This window comes from Myxocyprinus asiaticus, chromosome 10, assembly GCF_019703515.2.
Source record: "Myxocyprinus asiaticus isolate MX2 ecotype Aquarium Trade chromosome 10, UBuf_Myxa_2, whole genome shotgun sequence".
Taxonomy (NCBI): domain Eukaryota; kingdom Metazoa; phylum Chordata; class Actinopteri; order Cypriniformes; family Catostomidae; genus Myxocyprinus; species Myxocyprinus asiaticus.
Genome location: NC_059353.1, coordinates 40675795 through 40697321, shown reverse-complemented (window position 1 = coordinate 40697321; position 21527 = coordinate 40675795). Strand labels below are relative to the sequence as shown.

The following is a 21527-nucleotide window of genomic DNA, read 5'->3' as shown; positions in this document are numbered from 1 at the left end:
CAATGTTTAGGTAAACTATTTCCTCTAGAATTTACATTTTTGTATTTTGCATGATTATTAGGGGCTACTGGTTACAAATCAAAAAGGGAAATTTAAAATGCACACAGCAGTCACGCTCTTGTCTCAGGAGGTTAAAACTCAATAGGGTATTAACCTTAAAAGACCAATCTGTTTACTCACTTTTAGCACCACACAGTGGACATTTCACCTTGAAACTGGCACAATATATGTAATGACCCACATGATGTTATTTAGAAAAATGTTGCCTTAGGTAATTTTCATGAGATCAGGCTGAAGCAATAGCAATAGTGATGCTTGCCTTAGCAAGCAACAATAAAAAGAAGCTTAACTGGTCTGCTGCCATGTAATTGGGTGAATCAATTAGTTAATTACTAATTATAGTTAATAAGTAAGGAATAATTGACGACGACTGTTGAATTGTTGAAAAATAATGCACGCCCGAGGTGAGCGTTATTTTTCAACAATTCAACGGGCCGGAGTCAATTATTCTGCTTATACCACGGTTATCACAACTTAAGACATCATTCAGGGTTTTATCTCAAGACATTTTCTGGTTTTTATCCCTAAAACTCTCTTATGAGAGGAACTACTTTCTTCCGCCACAGATTCAGCGTCTTATTTTAGTACAGCTCAAGCCTTCGTTGCCAATTCGAAAACGTCACGTTAGAACTAGCAACGGAGGCTTGATCAATACAACAGTTTCTATATTACCCACGAGGCCACAGGCCAAGTGCCATAGGTAATTACAGCAGTGCTGATTTAGGGCCATATAGCACGATTGTGCGTGTGATATTGCTTATATACAACAGTTCAATGAACAAGTAAATTTAAAAAAATTAGGAAAAACTGAGTACGGTCATAAAAACGCATTTGTGCATGCAACGGATCAGAATCTGCCGTTGCTGGTTCAGAACAAATGATGCGTCCAAGCTTTCGTTATGAATTCAAAAATTTCATTTCAGAAATAGTATCATGGCTTGTGCCGTTTCTAACAAGTTATTGGATAAACAAGGATGGATGTGTGTGTGTGTGAGAGAAAGAAGTGGAGAGAGATGGATCGTGTGAGATCACCTGTTGCCACTCCCAAGCAGAGATGCTGTCAGCTTTCTGAAGATCAGCTTTCTCAGTGAAAAAGTAGCCGTCCAAGTGGGAGTATTTCTCCCTATTTCACGGTAGCTGGTGCACATGAGCCATACACTATATAAACTGCAATCTTCTCCGCCATTTTAAATGGCAGGTCCTCTCCAATGTGGAAACTCCGGTAAGATGTAAGCGCCTTGAGTTTGTGTAATTAATCAGTCTGTTGTGTCTCTTAGCTGTGATGAGCCGTAATGCTGAAGTTGTTTGTTAAAGCAGTTTAAAGCTATTTTCTAGCTTTAGTAGTGTAGTAGTAATACAAGCGATCACGGAGCGCTGTTGTATGTAAACACTGGTTGATGCGGATTCACTTTACGTCACCTAACTGGCTCATATTACACACAAAAATGATCTTTTGCCACCACCTGCTGGCTAACATATGTAAAAATAATAATAATAATAAAAAATAAAAAATACATGTAAAAAGAGACATACAGTAGCTCTTAACACATATGCACTGCTCTTACACTTTAGTTTAGAACGGCACGAACACAAGCGGTGTGATACAAACAGTGAAGCGTCCGAGTGCTGATGGTGTGAGACCATCAGTGCTCATGGAACGTCTCTCGTCCAATCAGATTCGAGTACCGGAACTAACTGTTGTATATATTAAAGACACTGAATCCGTGGTGGAAAAAAGTAGTTCCACTCACAAGAGCGTTTTAGGGACGAAAACCAGAAAATGTCTGGAGATAAAACCCTGAACGATGTCTTAAGGTGTGGTAGCCATGGTATTAGCAGAATAATTGACTCTGGCCCATTGAAGTGTTGAAAAAGAATGCACACCCAAGGTGCAACGGTCACTCCGCTGTGCATCATGACCGCATTACCACCTCGGGTGTGCATTATTTTTCAACAATTCAACGGGCTGGAGTCAATTATTCCTTACTTATTTTATCAAATGCAGATCAGACTGTTCACACAAATATTTTTCCACAAGTTTAAGAACTAGACAAACTGTATAATTTCATCATGATTTATTAATGATAACTTTTATTGTGAAGCACTGTGGGTAAGTTAAAATTCTATATATTTCATAACTACTATCAAAACTAAAAACACAGATACAAAACACCTTTTTTTTCTTCACAAATATGGGTCACACAGCTTTTCAAGAACACCCACATATTTATATGAGCAAAGCAGAGGAGAACCAAATTATTTGAATTCTTCCAGGCATCATGGTTTTCAAATTATTCAGATATATTTTGACACCTCAATAATCTAGGCCAGTGGAACTGCTTGTTTTAATACAGTGTAGTAAACACTGTTAAATATGGCAGTCATACTACATGCACTACATGGCAATACTTTAATCCCGTTGAACTGAATCGTGGCCAGCGTGTACATGTTAAAGTTGTCAAGGTTAATCAGGGATTGGGATGCAGCATGTGCAAAAATGAGTGTCTGCCATTGTCTTTCCACAGGATTAAAACAAATTATTCCACAGTATGGAGGAAAAAGCAATTAGGCACAATATGATTCCCAGCACTATATGAGTGCTATATATCACAATGTCTTAGAATAATAGTTTACCCATAAATGCAAATTCTGTTATTATTTACTGACCCTCATGTCATTTGAAACCCATCTGCTGTTTTTTCCTCCTCCTATGGAACCCAAAAGGAGAAATTCTGAAGAATCTTTACACAGCTCTTTTCCACACAATGACAGTTTATAGTGACCACGGCTGTCAAGCTACATAAAGAGCAAAACTACTGTAAACTCCAAATAAAAGTATTCAATATGCACTATATTCCAAGTCTTCTGAATATATATGACAGCTTAGAAAGAAAATGAATCTTTATTCACTGATAATCTTGTCCTCTGCGTTCACATTTAAATAAAATTGGCAAGTTGATGTGCTGCGTCAGGTTTGACGTTATTGACACTAAAACACTACTGATACTCTCGTGATGCAATCGAAGTAATGCTGCAATTATGTGAAATGGAAAATGAAATTTGAGATCTGCAGCGAAGGGGAAGAGTTTCAGTGAATAGCTGAAATTTCGGTCTGTTTCTCACACAAAGATATCGTATGGCTCCAGAAAACTCGGAATATAGTGCACAAGTCATACTGACTACTTTTATGGTACTTTTTGAACTTGACAGCTGCTGTCACTATTAACTGTGTTGTATGGAAAAGGGCTGTGTGAATAAAATATTTTCTAATTTATTCTAGTGTTTCTAGTAAAAAACAACAGCATACGGCTTTGGAATGACATAAAGGTAAGTAAATGGCAAATATTTTATTTTTGGGTGAATGATGAATTTTGCTTACTTTAAATGCCATTTCCCATTCAAATGATGAATAGAAACCCTCTGAAATCCTTCAAGAAACCAGCATTGTTCATTTCTACACAAGGATCAGCAGATATTTGCAGAAGTCTCAGAAGAACATCTGCTTTAGCTGTAAGCAGCAGAATAGTTTTCATTTCTCAGCTATGCTGACAGAAATAATAACGCAGACTTCTGTAATGAATTTCAAAAGCTTGCAAAAGTAAATTAGGTTTCTAAAGTTTGAGGTCTCTTTCACCAAGGGAGCTAAAGCATTCCTCTACAGTTTTCTCTGAGACTTCAGAGAGGGTGGAAGGTTTCCACTTTGGACTCTGGTCTTTATCAATTAGCACTGCAAGTAGAGAGGGAAAAATACCTGTTAGTTACATAATGACCTTTCTCTGGGATTGTTCAGGGAGAAAATGTGTTTGGTGAGTGGACATGGCCAAAAATGAGGCCTTATAATTTTGAATTTATAGGTATCACTATAATATAACCTTCATTTACCTTGAGAAAAATTACACTGAATGAAATTCAAAAACATTCATATAACTGCTGTAACTTATTATGTGAATTTATTTGATTTTTTATAAAAACAATTCTGAAGAAAAAGGTGCATCTTACCAGCTCTAACTCCCTCATAAAAATCATGGCCTCTCTGCAAAACAAAAGTAAAAACCCATGACATGAATAACACAAATTTGTCTCCTAAACTAATAACTGGCAAAAAGAGCCAACTCTGTTTAAAGCAGATTTGATTTGGGTAATGAAATGATACAGCCATGCACTGACAGAGAATAAAGCAGCAGTTGCATACCATGCAGGCCTGACTGAGTCTATACTCCATCACCAGCACCTCTTGCAGACTCATTCTTGCTCCTTCTTGAATCTGTCTGAAAGTTAACTTTAGTGAAGTGGGGGACATTTTGGCCAGAATCTGTAAAATACAATACAAAACACCACATTTTATTAAGAATACTTACAAGAACAAACAAAAAAATAAATAGCAAGTAAAAAATCTGATCTTACAAACAAAAATGTCAACATCCTCACAAGTTATTCTGATTTCTGTGACAGTGATGAGAACGGACGGATAAGACAAATGCAATAAGCATCACATAGTGTGGATAATACGAAGGGGAAGGCTCGAGCAAGTTTTAATTTGATTTGATTTTTAATTTGATTTGTTGACCTTGAAAGACTTTGAGAACAGTGGATGAATGGAAACTTGCATTCACAGCTTCATGCAGCGCTGATTAATTCACAAGATGAGGACTCTACCCTTGAACAGTTTGAAGATTTTCAGTTCATAATCAAAGGGAATTGCAAAAATATTGACCAATTCTAAACTTATGGAAGTTCACAGAGGCAGTGCATTATTGTTTTTCTGCCTTGTTTTCTTTAGATCACAACTTATTTTTCTTCTGATCTTAACATTACAAAAGGTCTCTCGAGAAAAAGAAGAAGAAAAAAAAGGAAGAGTATTGGGGGTGGGGGCATGAAAGGGTCCACATACATTAAGGCCAAAATGTACAAACAAGGAGATTAAACAAGGGTAATGGCCAAGAGTGCTGTTGATAAAAAGAGGCCCCACCAGAGCAGAAGGTCAGCCCATGAAAAGCTTCGTGGTTAGAGAGAACCATGCATAGCCTGCTCAGACATAAAACCAAAAATTCAATATCAGTGCCACTTGCCATAATACAATAAGGTCGTTTTTTTTGTTTGACATAATAGGACAAAAATAGCATATGGGAAACAGAATTTCACTCCAAAATGAAATGTCACAATGTCAAACATCAATTTCCCTTCTTCAAGCTCACTCTAAAACAAAGTGATGCATGGCAAAGTAGTGCTGTGGGATGAAAAACAGAATGGCTTTGAAATACTAATGAGGCATAATACGACTCAGGGCCCATTACGCAATAAGAGTGAGTGTTTGCATGCAGCAGAGAGTGTGCAGGGACCTTAAATGAGTTGCTATACACAGTCATTTTGTTTGTCTCAAATTTCCCGGAAACCATCACGCTTTACCCAGCAGTAGTAGGAACACAACCTTGTCATGGTCTTCCCTATTGCCGTTGCTTTTTATGAGGTTCATAAAACATCACTCGCATTCGGCTTCATCCAGAGACATGGAATGAGATACACCAGCAGTAGTCATGCTTAGGATAGACCATGCAAGTTTATTTCAATTACCAATGGTTTAGGTTTGTTCATCTGTCACTTTGTAATATGGCTATTAATAATACAATAATTGGCGCAGTTTTTGTTGCATGTGTTAGGCTGGTAAATTACACTTCTGCTGTTGTTAATGAGTTTTTACTAATTTACTAGTCCTCTCAATGTTCATATTCAGCCTATGTCATGTTAATACCTTTGCATATTGTTTAAAGGACAAATGTTTAAGGACATTTTCTAAAGGACTGTTGTGTTGTAATGGTTAACCACTTTATGCCCAAAGTAACATTTGGGTTCTGAAGTAAAACAATTTAGAAGCATTTGATTTGAAGAATAGTTAATAAAATAGCTATTCATTTTGAATTTTGATCCTTGAACAAAATGCCCAAGCACTTTGTCAGTATGGGAACTTCATTATCAGTACAGGTCTTGCATTCGGATTAACTATCTCTGCTAATTAATGAATTCAGAAAGTCATTGTCCCTGAACCCACCTCAGCCTGTTTCTGTGCAAAAGCAGAGCCATCCTTCTTAAGGTTCTCCAGGATCTCCTCCACACTGGCAGCAGAAAACAGCCTGAAACATGAGGACAAAAATGAAATAAATAAAATCAGTCCTGTAACACAGTAAACACTCTGAATTTGAGAAAACTTTAAGGGCAAGTTCACCCAAAAATGAAAATTCTATCATCACTTACACTCATTCATGTCATTCCAAACTTGATAAGACTTATTTCTTTTGTGAAACACAAGTGGAGAAATTTTGAACAATGTCGACACTGCTTTTTCCCCATACAATGACAGTGAATGTGGGCCACTGTATAGATGGTTACTATTCACTGGCGATTGCTTTAAGACTTCATGTGAACCCTTTGGAATTACCTTTATTTATGTATAAATTTGTCTTAAAATCTGGTTTGATCTAAGTTACAATAATGAACAAACACAAATTGTTTTAACTAATGAAACAATAATAAAAATTATTGTATTATTATTGTACAGTGTAGGTTGGAAAAAGAATGTGAACCCCTAGGTTAATGACATCAATAAAAGCTAATTAGAGTCAGGAGTTGGCAAACCTGGAATCCAATTAATGAAACGAGATTGGAGGTGTGGTTTAGAGCTACTTTGTCTTAAAAAACAAACAAACACTCAAACATTTAGGGTTTGCTATTCACAAGAAGCATCTGCTGATGTGGACCATGCCTCACAAAAAAGAGATCTCAGTAGACCTACGATCAAGAATTGTTGCTTTGCATAAAACTGTAAAGGGTTAAAAAGTTATCTCGAAGAGCTTAGATATTCATTTGTCCACACTTAGACAAATTGTCTATAAATGGAGATGATTTAGTACTGTGGCTATTCTCCCTAGAAGTGGCCATCAAGCCAAGATGACTCAAAGGCCACACCACAGAATGCTCAATGAGGTTAAAAAAAAAAAAAGGAACCTTAGAGTGACAGCTAAAGACTAGAAGGAATCACTGGAACTGGATAACATCTCTGTTCATGAGTCTACTATACAAAAAACATTAAACAGGCATGGTGTTCATGGCAGGATGCCATGAAGGAAGCAGCTGCTTTCCAACAAAATCATTGCTGCGTGCCTGAAATTTGCCAAAGAACACTCCACAACGCTACTAGGAAAACATTTTGTGGACTGATGAAACTAAGGTTGAATCGTTTGGGAAGAAAACACAGCATGTATGGTGTAAAAATGGCACCGCATATTAACATGAAGTACGGTGGAAGGATCATCAAGATTTGGGGCTGCTTTGCAGCTTCAAGACCTGGACCACTTGTCATCATTGAGGAATTCCCAACTTTATCAAGATATCCTACAGGATAATTTCAGGGTTTCTGTGTGCCAGCTGAAGCTCAGTCGAAGTTGGGAGATGCAGCAGAACAATGACCGTAAACATCAAAGTAAATCCACTACAGAATGTCTTCAAAAAAGAAAATCCACCTTTTGGAGTGGACCAGTCAGAGCCCAGACCTTAACCCAATAGAGATGCTGTGGAATATCTCAAGAGAGCCGTTCACACAAGACGCTTGAAGAATATGGAGCTGAAGCAGTTCTGTAAGGAAGAATGGTCCAAAATTCCTTCTGAATGTTGTGCAGGTCTAATCTGCAGCTACCGGAAACACATGGTTGAGGTTATTGCTGCCAAAGGAGGATCTACTGTGAATGTTTAATGGGATATGTTTAATAAAGACATAAAAGATTATAATTGTTTGTGTTTTGTTAGCTTATGCTTGTCTATACTTGTGACTTTAATAGAATGAGATCACACTTTATGACCAATTAATATAGAAAACAAGCTAATCCCAAAGGGTTCACATACTTTTTCTTGCCACTGTATATACTGTAAGTTACATATCACTATTTGTGATTTCAATATTTTAGTAAACAAAACAGTCAAATATCACACATCACTATCGTGCTGTATGTTGAAGTAATGCTTTTACATTTTTTCTAAATAAATACATCCATAGAAAACTGTGGGCGCACGGCCCATAGAGCCAATGGCAGACACCAGTGTAAAAGATTAATGTTTACTGAACGAGGGGCTCTAAACACATAATGTTTGGGTCCCACCTGGATGCTGTGCTTGTCTGGAAGTCTACAGAAACCTCATGAGCACTATATGCATTGGATCTGCATCTAAATCGCCTGTTGAACATCAAGCTTTCAATCAATGTATTTTATCCCACCTGAAAGCCCAGCTTCACTGTACGATGATTGGCCGAGCTCTCACATGGACGGGAGCTTGCAACAAACGGCAATAATTGAAATGTAAAAGCACCGCAGTCGAGCAGAGTGTTCGGTGTCTTGGAGATACATATGCAGTTATTTGCAATCTGACGTTACACCTTTATTTGAGCTTTTATAATCAGATATTTTGCCTATTTTGTTGCAAAAACAATTTTGATCTTAGTAAATTATTTTCATTTAGAAATTTCCCCAATTGAGCAGCTTTTGGGAGCACCAGCCGCCACTTGTACCATTATAACCCCTAAATAAGTTAACAAAAATAGAAGTTGCTCATACAGAATGATCTAAAAGTTGACAATGGATTTTTTTTTTTGTATTCTCAACTTTTATTACTTTAGATTGTTCAATTAACCTCTAAAATAGAGTTTTTCTGATGATGGAAAGTGCAACCAAAATCTCAATAATAACCAGAAAAATAAAAATTGTGCATAACATCAGACTTTCCATAAACAAGTTAAATACATAGAGTTTGATTTTTTTTTTCAGTGAAACACACACACACACACACACACACACATTATGCAAACCCTATCTGTGAAACAGATAAAACATGGTTGACTTCACTTTTTATGCACCATGGTCAGCCACGCCAAATTAGTCATCAGATTTAAACCTGGGACAGCAAATTAGTGCAGCATCAACTGTTGTTACATAAGGCTCATATGCAATCCAGCATAAAACCCCAAAACTCCACAAACACAGGTAAACAAGGGATGCATATATGTATTTATGAATAATTAACTACAATAAATGCTCAAACTCCCAATAGGAAAGACACATAGACAATGCTGCACATACTCTGGTCAGGGTAAAAACTGAGCTCTGGAGTGTGTCCAGTGCTTATCACTCAGATAATTTCAGTACTTTGATCAACAAACCCAACTTTGTCCCTGTGAATGGAATTATGGGCATTTCAGGTCGGCACAAACTGCCTGGAAGCCTCAAAGCTTTAACATCCAGCGAAACAGAGGCTAATCCAGCAGTATAATTAATCAGTTTCAAAGCGTGAAGTCTATTGATGTCACACCCGTTCTGTTCCTGCAGGTGAATTAGACTCACAGTGGCCACATTTGAATGTTTGCAGACACTATTGTGCATATTCACTGGCACAGTATACAAATGAAGATGAATACACAGTTATAGTGCAACCACAAATCATGATTAATGGAATATTCTGGATTAAATTCTGCATCTTTGGCATGCTGTCAATAACTAGGGATAGTGTATATAGCTTAAAAAAAATAAAATAAATAAAAATTCACAATATTTTTTCATTTTTATGCATTTGCAAAAAAACAAAACAAAAAAAAATACAACAATAATAATAATTTTAAAAAAAAGTTGAAATAATGCGGACTGTTGGTTTCAGTAGAAGAACAGACCATTGATTAACAAACATGGAGCTCACTGTAGGTCTTTAAAGGTTTATAAGTTATTGTTAATAATAAATTCCAGTTTCTGGCATAGGATGTGCAGTTGAGTCAAGTGTCTACCTCTTGGAAATGTATTTATGCCAATTTTAGCCACAGGAAGTGGGGAAAAACATAAGTGAAATTTTAGGAAGTGAAAAAATAAAATAAATAAAAAACGGGTACTTCGTTAATTTTTTTTTACGTGTTAAACAGTCAACTGTTAATTGCAGAAATTAACGTGTTAAATTTCCCAGCCCTAGTAACTTTATATCACCAGCAACACCATCAGGAGTATATTATTAATATTTAATATGCCACATAATATAATGATCCCCACAATACTAATAAACCTAACACTTCTGTCCCTATAAAGTTCCTTTATAAAACAATATATTCTTTTTTTGATTTTGAGGGGGAGCTTTAGTTTCATTCTATTCTGAGTTAGACATTTGACATTAAAACAGACTGTTTTATTTTTGGAACACTGATGTTAGGAGAGAGCGTTTAGGTTTACCTGTCGATGGTCTCTATGTGCTGCTGCAGGACAAATGGTTTCTCTGCATCCTGACTGCACTGTGGAGACAGAACAACAGTCTGTGTTTACACACCAGCTCAAGCACATATACAGGGATGTATTTCAGCATAGACAGTCTGTGTGCGAGTATGTCTGTGGCCATTTTTGTCCTGTCGGACACGATTTATCACTTAAGAGTCTGTGAAGATGTAAGAAGCTGGTCAGACTCATTTCCTCCTTCCTAATGCTAAAAGGCTGTCACTTGAATCCAGCTGACATTTCATTTTATGCCTTTTCTGATACATAGTGAATATCTCCATGTCATGGAATAACAAGTCACCCTTACCACATTCTGAATACAGAATAAGGCTTTGTTCCAAAACCTTGTAAGCTGCCTTACTGTCTAGTGGACACTCTACTCACAATTGATTAGAATAGAGTTTGGCGTTAGCATGCTTCAACGCTAACGATGCAATACTCTAATAAGCATAAACATACACTCAGTGAGCACTTTATAAGGAACACCTGTACACCTACTTATTCATAAAATTATCTAATCAGCCAATTGTGTGGCAGCAGTGCAAATGCAAAAATTTTATCTCAATGACTTCAACCGTGGCATGATTGTTGGTGCCAGACAGGTTGGTTTGAGTATTTCTGTAACTGCAGATCTCCTGGGATCTTCATGCACAACAGTCTCTAAAGTTTACTCAGAATGGTGCCAAAAACAAAAAACATCCAGTGAATGTTAGTTCTGTGGAAGGGAACCCCTTGTTGATGAGAGAAGTCAACAGAGAATGGCCAGACTGGTTTGAGCTGAAAGAAAGGCTACAGTAACTCAGATAACCACTCTGTACAATTGTAGTGAGCAGAATAGCATCTCAGAATGCACAACACATCGAACCTTGAGGCGGATGGACTACAACAGCAGAAGATCACGTCAGGCACTTTATTAGGGCCTTTATGTGTTCCTCATAAAGTGCTCAGTGAGTGTACATAGCACATGCAATTATTAGGTAAAAAGGTCAGATTTTAATTCCATTAGGTTTTAATCAATACTTTCTGGTATTGAATGAATATTAAGATCAAAATTTATCTTGCTTTGTCCTCCATATTAACTGAGTTTGTCGAAATGCATTATGCGATTGCTTTCTTCACTAAGAATGCAATGATGAGGACAAATTTTTAAGAATGTTGACAATGCTCTTTTTCCACACAATGAAAGTGAATGGTGACTGAGGCTCTCAACATTCTTATGTTCTTTTGTGTTCCATGGAAGAACGAATGTCATATAGGTTTGGAATAACATGCGAGTTAGTAAAAGATTAAAAAACTAAAATGTTTGGGTGAACTATCACTTCAAAATGATGCCTACGTAGGCAGCTTACTATGTTTTGGCACAGAGCCTAAATTGTCTACATTTCTCTCATACCTGCTCATGTCTGGGTACATCATATCTTATCTTGTTGTGGTATCAAACAATCTACAGGCTTTAAACTTTTGATCCTTTATAAAGGTGTGCCATTTTATGGTTCATTGATGATCGCTACAGACAAAACTCTCTCTGAAGTGTGTGTGTTGAAGGGAAGGGTCTGTGAAAGCTAATTTCTTTCCTTGTAGCATAAAGGGCTGTTTCCACCACAAGTTCTCTGGAAAGCTCTGTGGTGTAAAAAGTGTTTGAGTCAATAATCCTCACTTAGACACACCTGTTCAGCACCCAACTTTACGGCATTAACCCAAATGGCCATTAAACTGTACCACTGACACAAACAGCACACAACATATTGAGCATAATGAGTGCAGTAAAACATAGCACAGGACTTTGAGCTTTTGGGCAGACATGGGAATACAAAGGGTAGAACTGTGAATGTCACTCAAAAATTCTATGAATTATGAAAGCTATGAAGAAGTATTTTGCATTATTTCTATGAATTAAATATACTATTTCCAACAACAATGGAATTATTTAGCTGCTTATCCACATTTTTGCATATTTGTGATATACAGTGCAGGTAGTATACAGTAGTAAAGATGCACTGAAAGAGAATTAATCAATGTTGTATGATACAGTTTACATAAGCCCCATCGCTGTGTAGTGTAACCGCAAGCAGACACAGGTTGTAAAAGTGCAAGATCCTGCGCAGAGTCTGTTTGAAAGTCACGTCCTTGTCACATACCTGTTCCTGATAAGAATCCAGCAGCTGGGCCACATCACTGATAGAAGGAGACTTCAAGTCAACAAGATCCTTCTCAAGAGATGCAATCTAAAAGGAGACAAAAATTAGGAAATCTCAATTTCACAGCCAGAAATATTTTAGTGGGCTGCTGATCTTGTCCGGTTAAATAGAACAGTATGTGTGCTCCAATGTGCTATTTATAACAGGAATTTTAACAAGGTGCTGCCTCATGGTGACTGTAGGAACACAGCGAAATACAGAGTAGAGGTTGGCCGATAGTGGATTTTGCAGATACCGATAACTTGGGTGGTGGGAAAGGCTGATAACCAAATTAATTGGCCGATAGTTTTTAAAAATAGATTTATAGAATGAAAGAAAATGTCTTAGTCTTTCCATACTATGAAGGGCACAGACACTAAAGCTACAACAGCCCAAAATGAATAATATCCCAAAAGCTGTTTATTGCGCAACCAAAATCTCAGTAATAACCAGAAAAATAACAATTTTGTGCATAACATCGGACTTTCCATAAACAAGTTAAATACATAGAGGACTCTTATTTTGAAATGATAGAGACTTTGCAACCTTACAATGCTCTATATGTAAGTATTCACCAAATAAAGCTTTTCATAGCCTATATTTTCACTAGATAAGAGTTTGTATAAGTATATATTTCAGATTAGTTTTTTGATGAGGAATAAAAATAAATAAATAAAAAAAACTATCGTCACAGATTTTTGCAGATTACCGCTAGTTCTAAAAAGCAACTATCGGCAATGATTAATTGGTAAAACCGATATATATCTCTGATATATTGGTCTACCTCTAATACAGAGAAGATAAAACATAAAACAACTACAGCTCTTCTTCAAAACCTAGTGAGCTGCCTACCTAGACAGCATTTTCAGGCATCATAGGCCTGCTTCCAACAGGAAGACTGTTTTAAAAGGTAGATAAGTACCTTCTTTTGGCCAAATTCATCTAAGGCAACATCACATGTATCCTTTTTGGTAAAGGCAGACCCATAACGCAAGCAATGAGATCATTTAAGATGGGAAGGGAGTTGAGAGAAATGTTGATTATAAATATACTAAATACTTATACATTGTCATTTAATTAAATACTGCAAATTATAAATAGACATAATACATAGACTTATAATTCAATTAAATACCGTAAAGTATCAATTTAAATATACTACAGCTGTCAGAATTAACATATGCAATTAATTTAACACGCTAATTTTTCTTCATCACGATTAACGCATTTACCGTTAATATGGCATAAACACTTATGTGAAGGAACCTTTGTAATGTGTCCACCCGGAGTCATTACACTAAAGCACACTTCACAAACAGACACACAACAGCGCCAGAGCCCTCCTACCAAGATGAGCCTACAAGTTTAGCATAAAATAGCATAACACGGCAGTCCCATTGACATTCTATGGGCGGTCCTGTCGTAATACTCTCCTATGGTAGAGTCTTAACTATCACCAAAACGCAGAAAGAGACGTTTTTGTCTGGAAGAGATTTTCATGGTGAGTTCAAAGCTCAGGCACTGACACTCTGATGTTAATCATGAACGCAGCTTCACGATTGCTGTAACAAAGCAGAGGTCCACAGTCTACCGGCAGATTAATATTGCGGAGGATGAGTATAAGAGATTTAATGTGCATTGCAATGAATATGCAACCTATGGGGAAACTAGTTCTTTCAATTAGTCAAACTCCCACTAACACTTTGGAAATGGTGTGTTTTTGGGAATGTTACTAAAATTGGTACAGTTTTAGTGCATTTCTTATGAAAGGCTTTGTTTAGAAAATGTTAATAAAGCATTATATTGTTACATATTGTATTGTTTTCTTTCCGAAGATGGAAACAAATGCATTTTGACAAGAAAATAAGCATATATAGTGTAAAATTTCAGCACTTTCAAAATCTGTGATTAATCGCGATTAACCACAAAAATGTATGCGATTAATCGCGATTAAAATTTTTATTTGACTGTCAGATCTTAAATATACTTAAATACTTAAAATACAATAGAATGCAGAAAAGTATCGATATAAATGTACTAACATACTTATAATTCAATTAAATACTGCAAATTATCAATATAAATATATTTAAATACCTAAAATTCAGTTGAATAACACAAAGTATCAATATAAAATATTTAAATGCTTAAAATTAAATTGAATACCGCAGAGTGTCTAATTATATATATATATATATATATATATATATATATATATATATATAAAATTCAATTAAATCCAGCAAACTATCAACATAAATATACTTAAAAACCTATAATTCAATTAAATACCACAAAGTATTAATATAAATATACTAACATACTTATAATTCAATTAAATCCAGAAAACTATCAATATACAGTGCATCCAGAAAGTATTCACAGCGCTTCACTTTTTCCACATTTTGTTATGTTATAGCCTTATTCCAAAATGGATTCAATTCATTATTTTCTTCAAAATTCTACAAACAATACCCAATAATGACAACGTGAAAGAAGTTTGTTTGAAATCTTTGCAAATTTATAAAAAATAAAAAAAAAATCACATACATAAGTATTCACAGCTTTTGCCATGACACTCAAAATTGAGCTCAGGTGCATCCTGTTTCCACCGATCATCCTTGAGATGTTTCTACAACTTGATTGGAGTCCACCTGTGGTAAATTCAGTTGATTGGACATGATTTGGGAAGGCACACACCTGTCTATATAAGGTCCCACAGTTAACAGTGCATGTCAGAGCACAAACCAAGCCATGAAGTCCAAGGAATTGTCTTTAGACCTCCGAGACAGGATTGTATCGAGGCACAGATCTGGGGAAGGGTACAGAAAAATTTCTGCAGCATTGAAGGTACCAATGAGCACAGTGGCCTCCATCATCCGTAAATGGAAGAAGTTTGGAACCACCAGGACTCTTCCTAGAGCTGGCCGCCTGGCCAAACTGAGCAATCAGGGGAGAAGGGCCTTAGTCAGGGAGGTGACCAAGAACCCGATGGTCACTCTGACAGAGCGCCAGCATTTCTCTGTGGAGAGAGGAGAACCTTCCAGAAGAACAACCATCTCTGCAGCACTCCACCAATCAAGCCTGTATGGTAGAGTGGCCAGAAGGAAGCCACTCCTCAGTAAAAGGCACATGACAGCCCGCCTGGAGTTTGCCAAAAGGCACCTGAAGGACTCTCAGACCATGAGAAACAAAGATTGAACTCTTTGGCCTGAATGGCAAGCGTCATGTCTGGAGGAAACCAGGCACCGCTCATCACCTGGCCAACACCATCCCTACAGTGAAGCATGGTGGTGGCAGCATCATGCTGTGGGGATGTTTTTCAGCAGCAGAAACTGGGAGACTAGTCAGGATCGAGGGAAAGATGAATGCAGTAATGTACAGAGACATCCTTGATGAAAACCTGCTCCAGAGCGCTCTGGACCTCAGACTGGGGTGAAGTTTCATCTTCCAACAGGACAACAACCCAAAGCACACAGCCAAGATAACAAAGGAGTGGCTCCGGGACAACTCTGTGAATGTCCTTGAGTGGCCCAGCCAGAGCCCAGACTTGAACCCGATTGAACATCTCTGGAGAGATCTGAAAATGGCTGTGCACCGACACTCCCCATCCAACCTGATGGAGCTCGAGAGGTCCTGCAAAGAAGAATGGGAGAAACTGCCCAAAAATAGGTGTGCCAAGCTTGTAGCATCATACTCAAAACGACTTGAGGCTGTAATTGGTGCCAAAGGTGCTTTAACAAAGTATTGAGCAAAGGCTGTGAATACTTATGTATATGTGATTTTTTTTTTTTTTTGTATAAATTTGCAAAGATTTCAAACAAACTTCTTTCACGTTGTCATTATTGGGTATTGTTTGTAGAATTTTGAGGAAAATAATGAAATTAATCCATTTTGGAATAAGGCTGTAACATAACAAAATGTGGAAAAAGTGAAGGGCTGTGAATACTTTCCAGATGCACTGTAAATATACTTATATACTTATAATTCAACTGAATACAGAAAACTATCAAAATAAATATATTTAAACACTTATAGCTTAAATACTTCAATTAATACAGCAGTACTAGTAACTAAAAATAGTTTTTATGGTCATTAGAGTAGCATGTTGTAGGCTGAGCATGCCAAACTCTACTGGAAATGGCTGTGAATATTTGTGTGGTGTGCAGAGTTGCTGCCTATGTGGAATGTTCCGAATGGTTCGCTTATGAGCTTCCATTTCAGTTCAGATGCTGCCATTTGTAGACAGCTTTCTTCTGCCTACATTGGCAGCTGTCTTCTAAGGCAGCATCCTAACTGTAATTGAACTTCACAAGTACAATGTAGGCAGTAGACATTAAGGCAGCCCACAACTAACCAGTAACTATATAAGCCAGGCCAATGAATTGACTGACATTTGACCATTTTGAGATCATTTTCATCAGTCACGAGTTGCCTGAACATTGCTTGTAAAGCAAACTGAATCAGCTCACAACTAGTCATGCAGTACAAACTAATGCCCTCTCCTTAGAGTCCTTTGCGGTTATTTTTATCACAAGTCACTTTTGAGTGTAGTGTGCATGCCAGTTCCTGCTGGTCGGCTGTCCTTGGCCGGAGGTGGTGTGTGTGTTTAGGCTTGTATGCTGCTCTCTCCAGCAGTGCCTGGTCCTAGTCCTAATTTTCACCTCTGGCACATAAACTGGGTGTAGTGTCAGGGCTCGGTCGGCCCCTGCTGCCAAAAGCTCGTGGGCAAGCCTGAAATACGCTGACTAAGTCCTCTAACCTCAGTAACTTCTCTCATTTCACCATCAGAAGCAAGAACAGCAGTCCAAAAGCCCAGGAGGGCTGCACCATCATAGTACCCTTACAGACATCATTACCTTGAATTTGAGTTTAATCACCTCAAAACTGTAAATGAGCTGTCCAAAAATGAAACTGAAACTTTGTAATATGGCACTTTTCGTACCACTGTCTCCTTAAGATGATTCATTTATATTTTTCCTCTTTTGTAAGTCGCTTTGGATAAAAGCGTCTGCCAAATGAATAAATGTAAATGCAAAAATCATTATTTGGCTTCTTACACATCAATATTAGTGGCTGACTGATACAGATTCTTCAATGGTCGATAGCTAGAGAGCAGGGTAGCATACTAATTCAATTTAATGGCAACACAAACACAAACCAGCTAAAATTGCTCCCCCCAAGTCAACATTTCCCTTGGTGAAGTTTTGCTTTCTTCCACACCCCAAGAATGTTGCTGTTGTACCATATTTAAAAAAATGTATGAATGGTGCTGCCAACTTTGTCTATTGGAAATTGAAGTGCCTTGGGAATGTACTTTTAGCCATGACCTTTCTTGTGTAATGAAATAATCTCCTCTATTAGCTTTTGAGACAGCTTATTTTTAATTGCATATTTTGCATAGAAATACATTTTTGCTTACAACGCTAAACTTAAATTTTAAAACTTAAATAAGTGCCATTGCAGACTGATGACTTAATTTTGTTTTAAAACAATTACTTGTGTAGCCTTACATATTTAAGAAAAAGCTACATGCAATAGGGGTTGAATAATTATGACATGGCTGTATTTTAAAAAAATCCTGCTATTTGCAAATATTAGGTTATACTGTATATTCACACTATGACTTTGAATGTGTCACAACTAATATAGATGTAAAGTTAAAAAATTCTGGGTCATCAGAAAAGCTTACCTTTATAAATCCTTACTGTCTTGGGGGGTTGAATAATTTCAATTGCAACTGTATATCTGTCAATCACAAGTTCATATACATTACCTTCTCAGATTGCACAAAGTGAGTAGCCACACCGACTCTCTGCACATCTCTTCCTTTAAGACGGAACCCTGTCAGGGCGAGAAAAAGGCCCAGCTTGCCTTGGAGTCTAGGCAGGAAGTAGCCACCCCCAACATCTGGGAACAAACCTGCAGTAACACAACACACAAAACACATCATGAGATGACATGAGCCTACTGCCACTATAAACAAAATCAGTAGGGTTCCGGAATAAAAATCCCATTCATTTTCTTCATAGAAATATTGATTTTTAGTGATAACATATAGACCTTTCAAGACAGACCTACCATGAGCTCTGACATTTTAAAGCAAATGTACTGTATATGCTTCTGTAGAAGCCAAAAGTAACCCAATCAGAGGAGTTGCTGTTTCCATGGAAATAAGAACTGCAGCAATCAATCTCAGTAACTACATTCTCAACTAACTTGAATTGATTATTTTTTGCAATAAACTTCTAACATGTTGTATTTTATACTTAGAGACAATAACTCTACATTTATAGTTTTATATTCTATTGTCGTTGCACATTCAATTACATCATTCTTAATACTTTACAAGAAGAATTGTTTCGTTTCCTAAATGTACCTTTTTCCAGATTTAAGACAAAAGTTATTGTGATGAATCTTGAAGCTCATTTGTTTGGTTCAAATTTTAGAACTCCTGAATTTTTAAAATGCCTATGGAGAAAATAAATGGGAAAAATACTTCCAGAATGAAGGCCGCTTGGTTTGGTTCAAGGCTTAGACCCGTCTATTGAGTAATTTTTTTGAAAAGCCTTTGGAAAGACTGGATGTGGAGAATAAAATAGTGCGGAACCAAGGCCGTTGTTTTTAAAGAATTTTAATCCATAACAGTCAGTACTTTAAACCGACTGCCGATCTTGATAACATTTATTCACTGTGTAAGCCACAAAGTGATGTCCTACATCTGCTGTTTGCTTATGCTTTCATGGAACAGTCTTGTCCTTCAACTCAAGCTCTTTACACAAGAAAAAGAGATTATTTTCGGGGCACAAGAGTGAAAATCAGCTATTTATTTTAATTCAACTAATCAAGTGGTGTCACAAGGAACATCTCAACCGAGCCTTCTCTTATAATATTTGAATAAACTAAAACAGCTTAATGATGCAAGTAGTTTCACGGTAAAAGCCAAATATGCGGTTACAAATGATGCCATAAGCATCCGGTTATCAAATGCACTGTGCAGTCTGTGCAATTAAGTGATTGTACAGCATTTACAGTTATGGAGGATTTGGTTTTGAAATGACATCTTACTTAAGGCCTTTGCACACCAGAGGCAATGCAAAAATGCAAAACGATTGCTGTTAGCACATTCAGGCCTTTACAATAGGTGGCACTAATCGACAAGCAATTTTACATTTACATTTTCTATTACAAAATTACCCCGGTCTGGGAGGTGGCATAAAGCACCTCTCAGCACATTTCTGTGCTTCAGCGCCACCAGTTGTGCTGATTTTGTTAACTGCAACTGCTCCCGACACGTGATCCAAAACTGATATTTTATTGGTTGGGGCACTTCATTGGTAGGCGAAAAACAAAACAAAACTACACAATCATCAAAAAAAAAAATAAAAAAAAAATAAAAAAAAAAATAACTGGCTTTGTCAGCACGTGAATGTTCACTCCAGGTGTGAATGGAATCCACTGTTTCTATTCAAAACGTTAATCACGGCAAGAAATAGCAGAAATAATTTGCGTTTGATGTGCAAAGGCCTTAACCTTCCGATGTGCTTTTTTTTGCGGCAAGGATGAGAAAATGACATTACTTCACTCATGCACGCCCAGCATGAGCTAACATTCTGAATAAAGCCTGACAGGATTAGGTCCCCTGACCTAAAAGCAGATTATGAATGCTGTTCACCCATTCCCTTTGTCCCATGGGCGGCATGGTTTTGAGACACGAATAGCCCCATAATCCTTCAACAGGAGTTGGTGGAGGGGAGGGGTTAAAATTGCGGGGGTTGCATTTTCGTCAAAACACAGATGGGTGGCACATTGTCAAAGATGGTGTCAATCAGTTGGTGTGTTGAGTAAATGCCAAAGCTCAGTATGAACTAATCAAGGCTACTGCTACCATGCTGCTGGTGGTGCTTTCCCTCTAGAAACCTGCTTAGCCTGGAGCATTTTAAGCATATGACACACAGCTCAAAAAATAAAACTCAAAATCTGTTATTACACCACTTTGTAAACTGCACAAATGTCGCACACATGACTGGGCATTGCTGTTATTTGATTTCTGTTTGAACACATTGAAATTTAAAGGGGTTTTTTTCGATGTTCAAGGCCAATCACCCTGTTTTACTAGGGTTTGTTTGGGATACACCAGTATATAACTAGGTCAGATAAAACTTCAACCGTATCAGGTTTCGACAGCATTCCGACATGACTTGAATACGGCAAAATTCCAGAGTTTCCCACTCGTAATAATGACTTTGTGGAGGCGTTCATGTGCGTTCAACTCGTAAATACGATCATTCCGACATGACTTGAATGCACCAACTCTTTTAGTACAGACACCAGCAGGTGTATGTGCAGACCATGCGCACAGACGCGGACTGTTAAAAACAACAAAAACTGGGATGCACGTGGAAAGTCCATCTGTGCTGATGATGAATTTGTAGTGACACCCAGAACACCAAAGTATACTTTTAGCCTTTAGGGGGTGATTACATGTAACAAATTCTTGTGTTCAAAACAGCTAGAAGGAGTGCAACGGAATGGAACAGGCTGCAGTGGTCTTGACGTTCTTTTTAAAATAAATTGAACTACTTATAGCAATTGGATTAACAATACCAAAACCCAAAAATATATAATGTAGATAACCTAGTTGACCTCATTAATTGACTAGTCGATTATTGGATGACTATAGTTAAGGATAGTGGCCCATCTCAAGCAGTGCCATATTGTAGCTGTAAACAGTTCAACATCCACAAACTGACGAGAAAGAACTACAAGGAACTACCCAGATCTGAGACAGATGAGGCTGGCCACCTTAAAGCAGAATAAACCATTAAGACAAGTGCAAAGCCAAAGAAGATTATTAATTGAGCTGGGGTTGAGACACACAGGCTCTTAATGGAATTACTAGGTGATGGTGCCCAGCAGAGACCAGTGGACATTCACTCATTCAAACACACACACTCACAGATGCTTAACAGATGTGTCACAGACTGCGATTAGCACTACT

General features: G+C 37.3%; 1 protein-coding gene across 1 annotated transcript in view; it reads right to left on the bottom strand.

Annotated features, from left to right (window-relative positions):
* Positions 1-2120: 2120 nt before the first annotated feature.
* LOC127446765 (3-hydroxyisobutyryl-CoA hydrolase, mitochondrial) overlaps positions 2121-21527 on the bottom strand; it is a 42201-nt gene continuing 22794 nt past the window's right edge. Inside the window, exons 8-14 of the mRNA XM_051707957.1 lie at positions 18303-18448; positions 12488-12574; positions 10311-10369; positions 6107-6188; positions 4253-4372; positions 4060-4093; positions 2121-3787 (exon numbers count right to left, since the gene is read on the bottom strand). Of these exons, the coding sequence (XP_051563917.1) occupies positions 3672-3787; positions 4060-4093; positions 4253-4372; positions 6107-6188; positions 10311-10369; positions 12488-12574; positions 18303-18448 (644 nt within the window). The 3' untranslated portion in view covers positions 2121-3671. The remainder of the gene's footprint in view (positions 3788-4059; positions 4094-4252; positions 4373-6106; positions 6189-10310; positions 10370-12487; positions 12575-18302; positions 18449-21527) is intronic.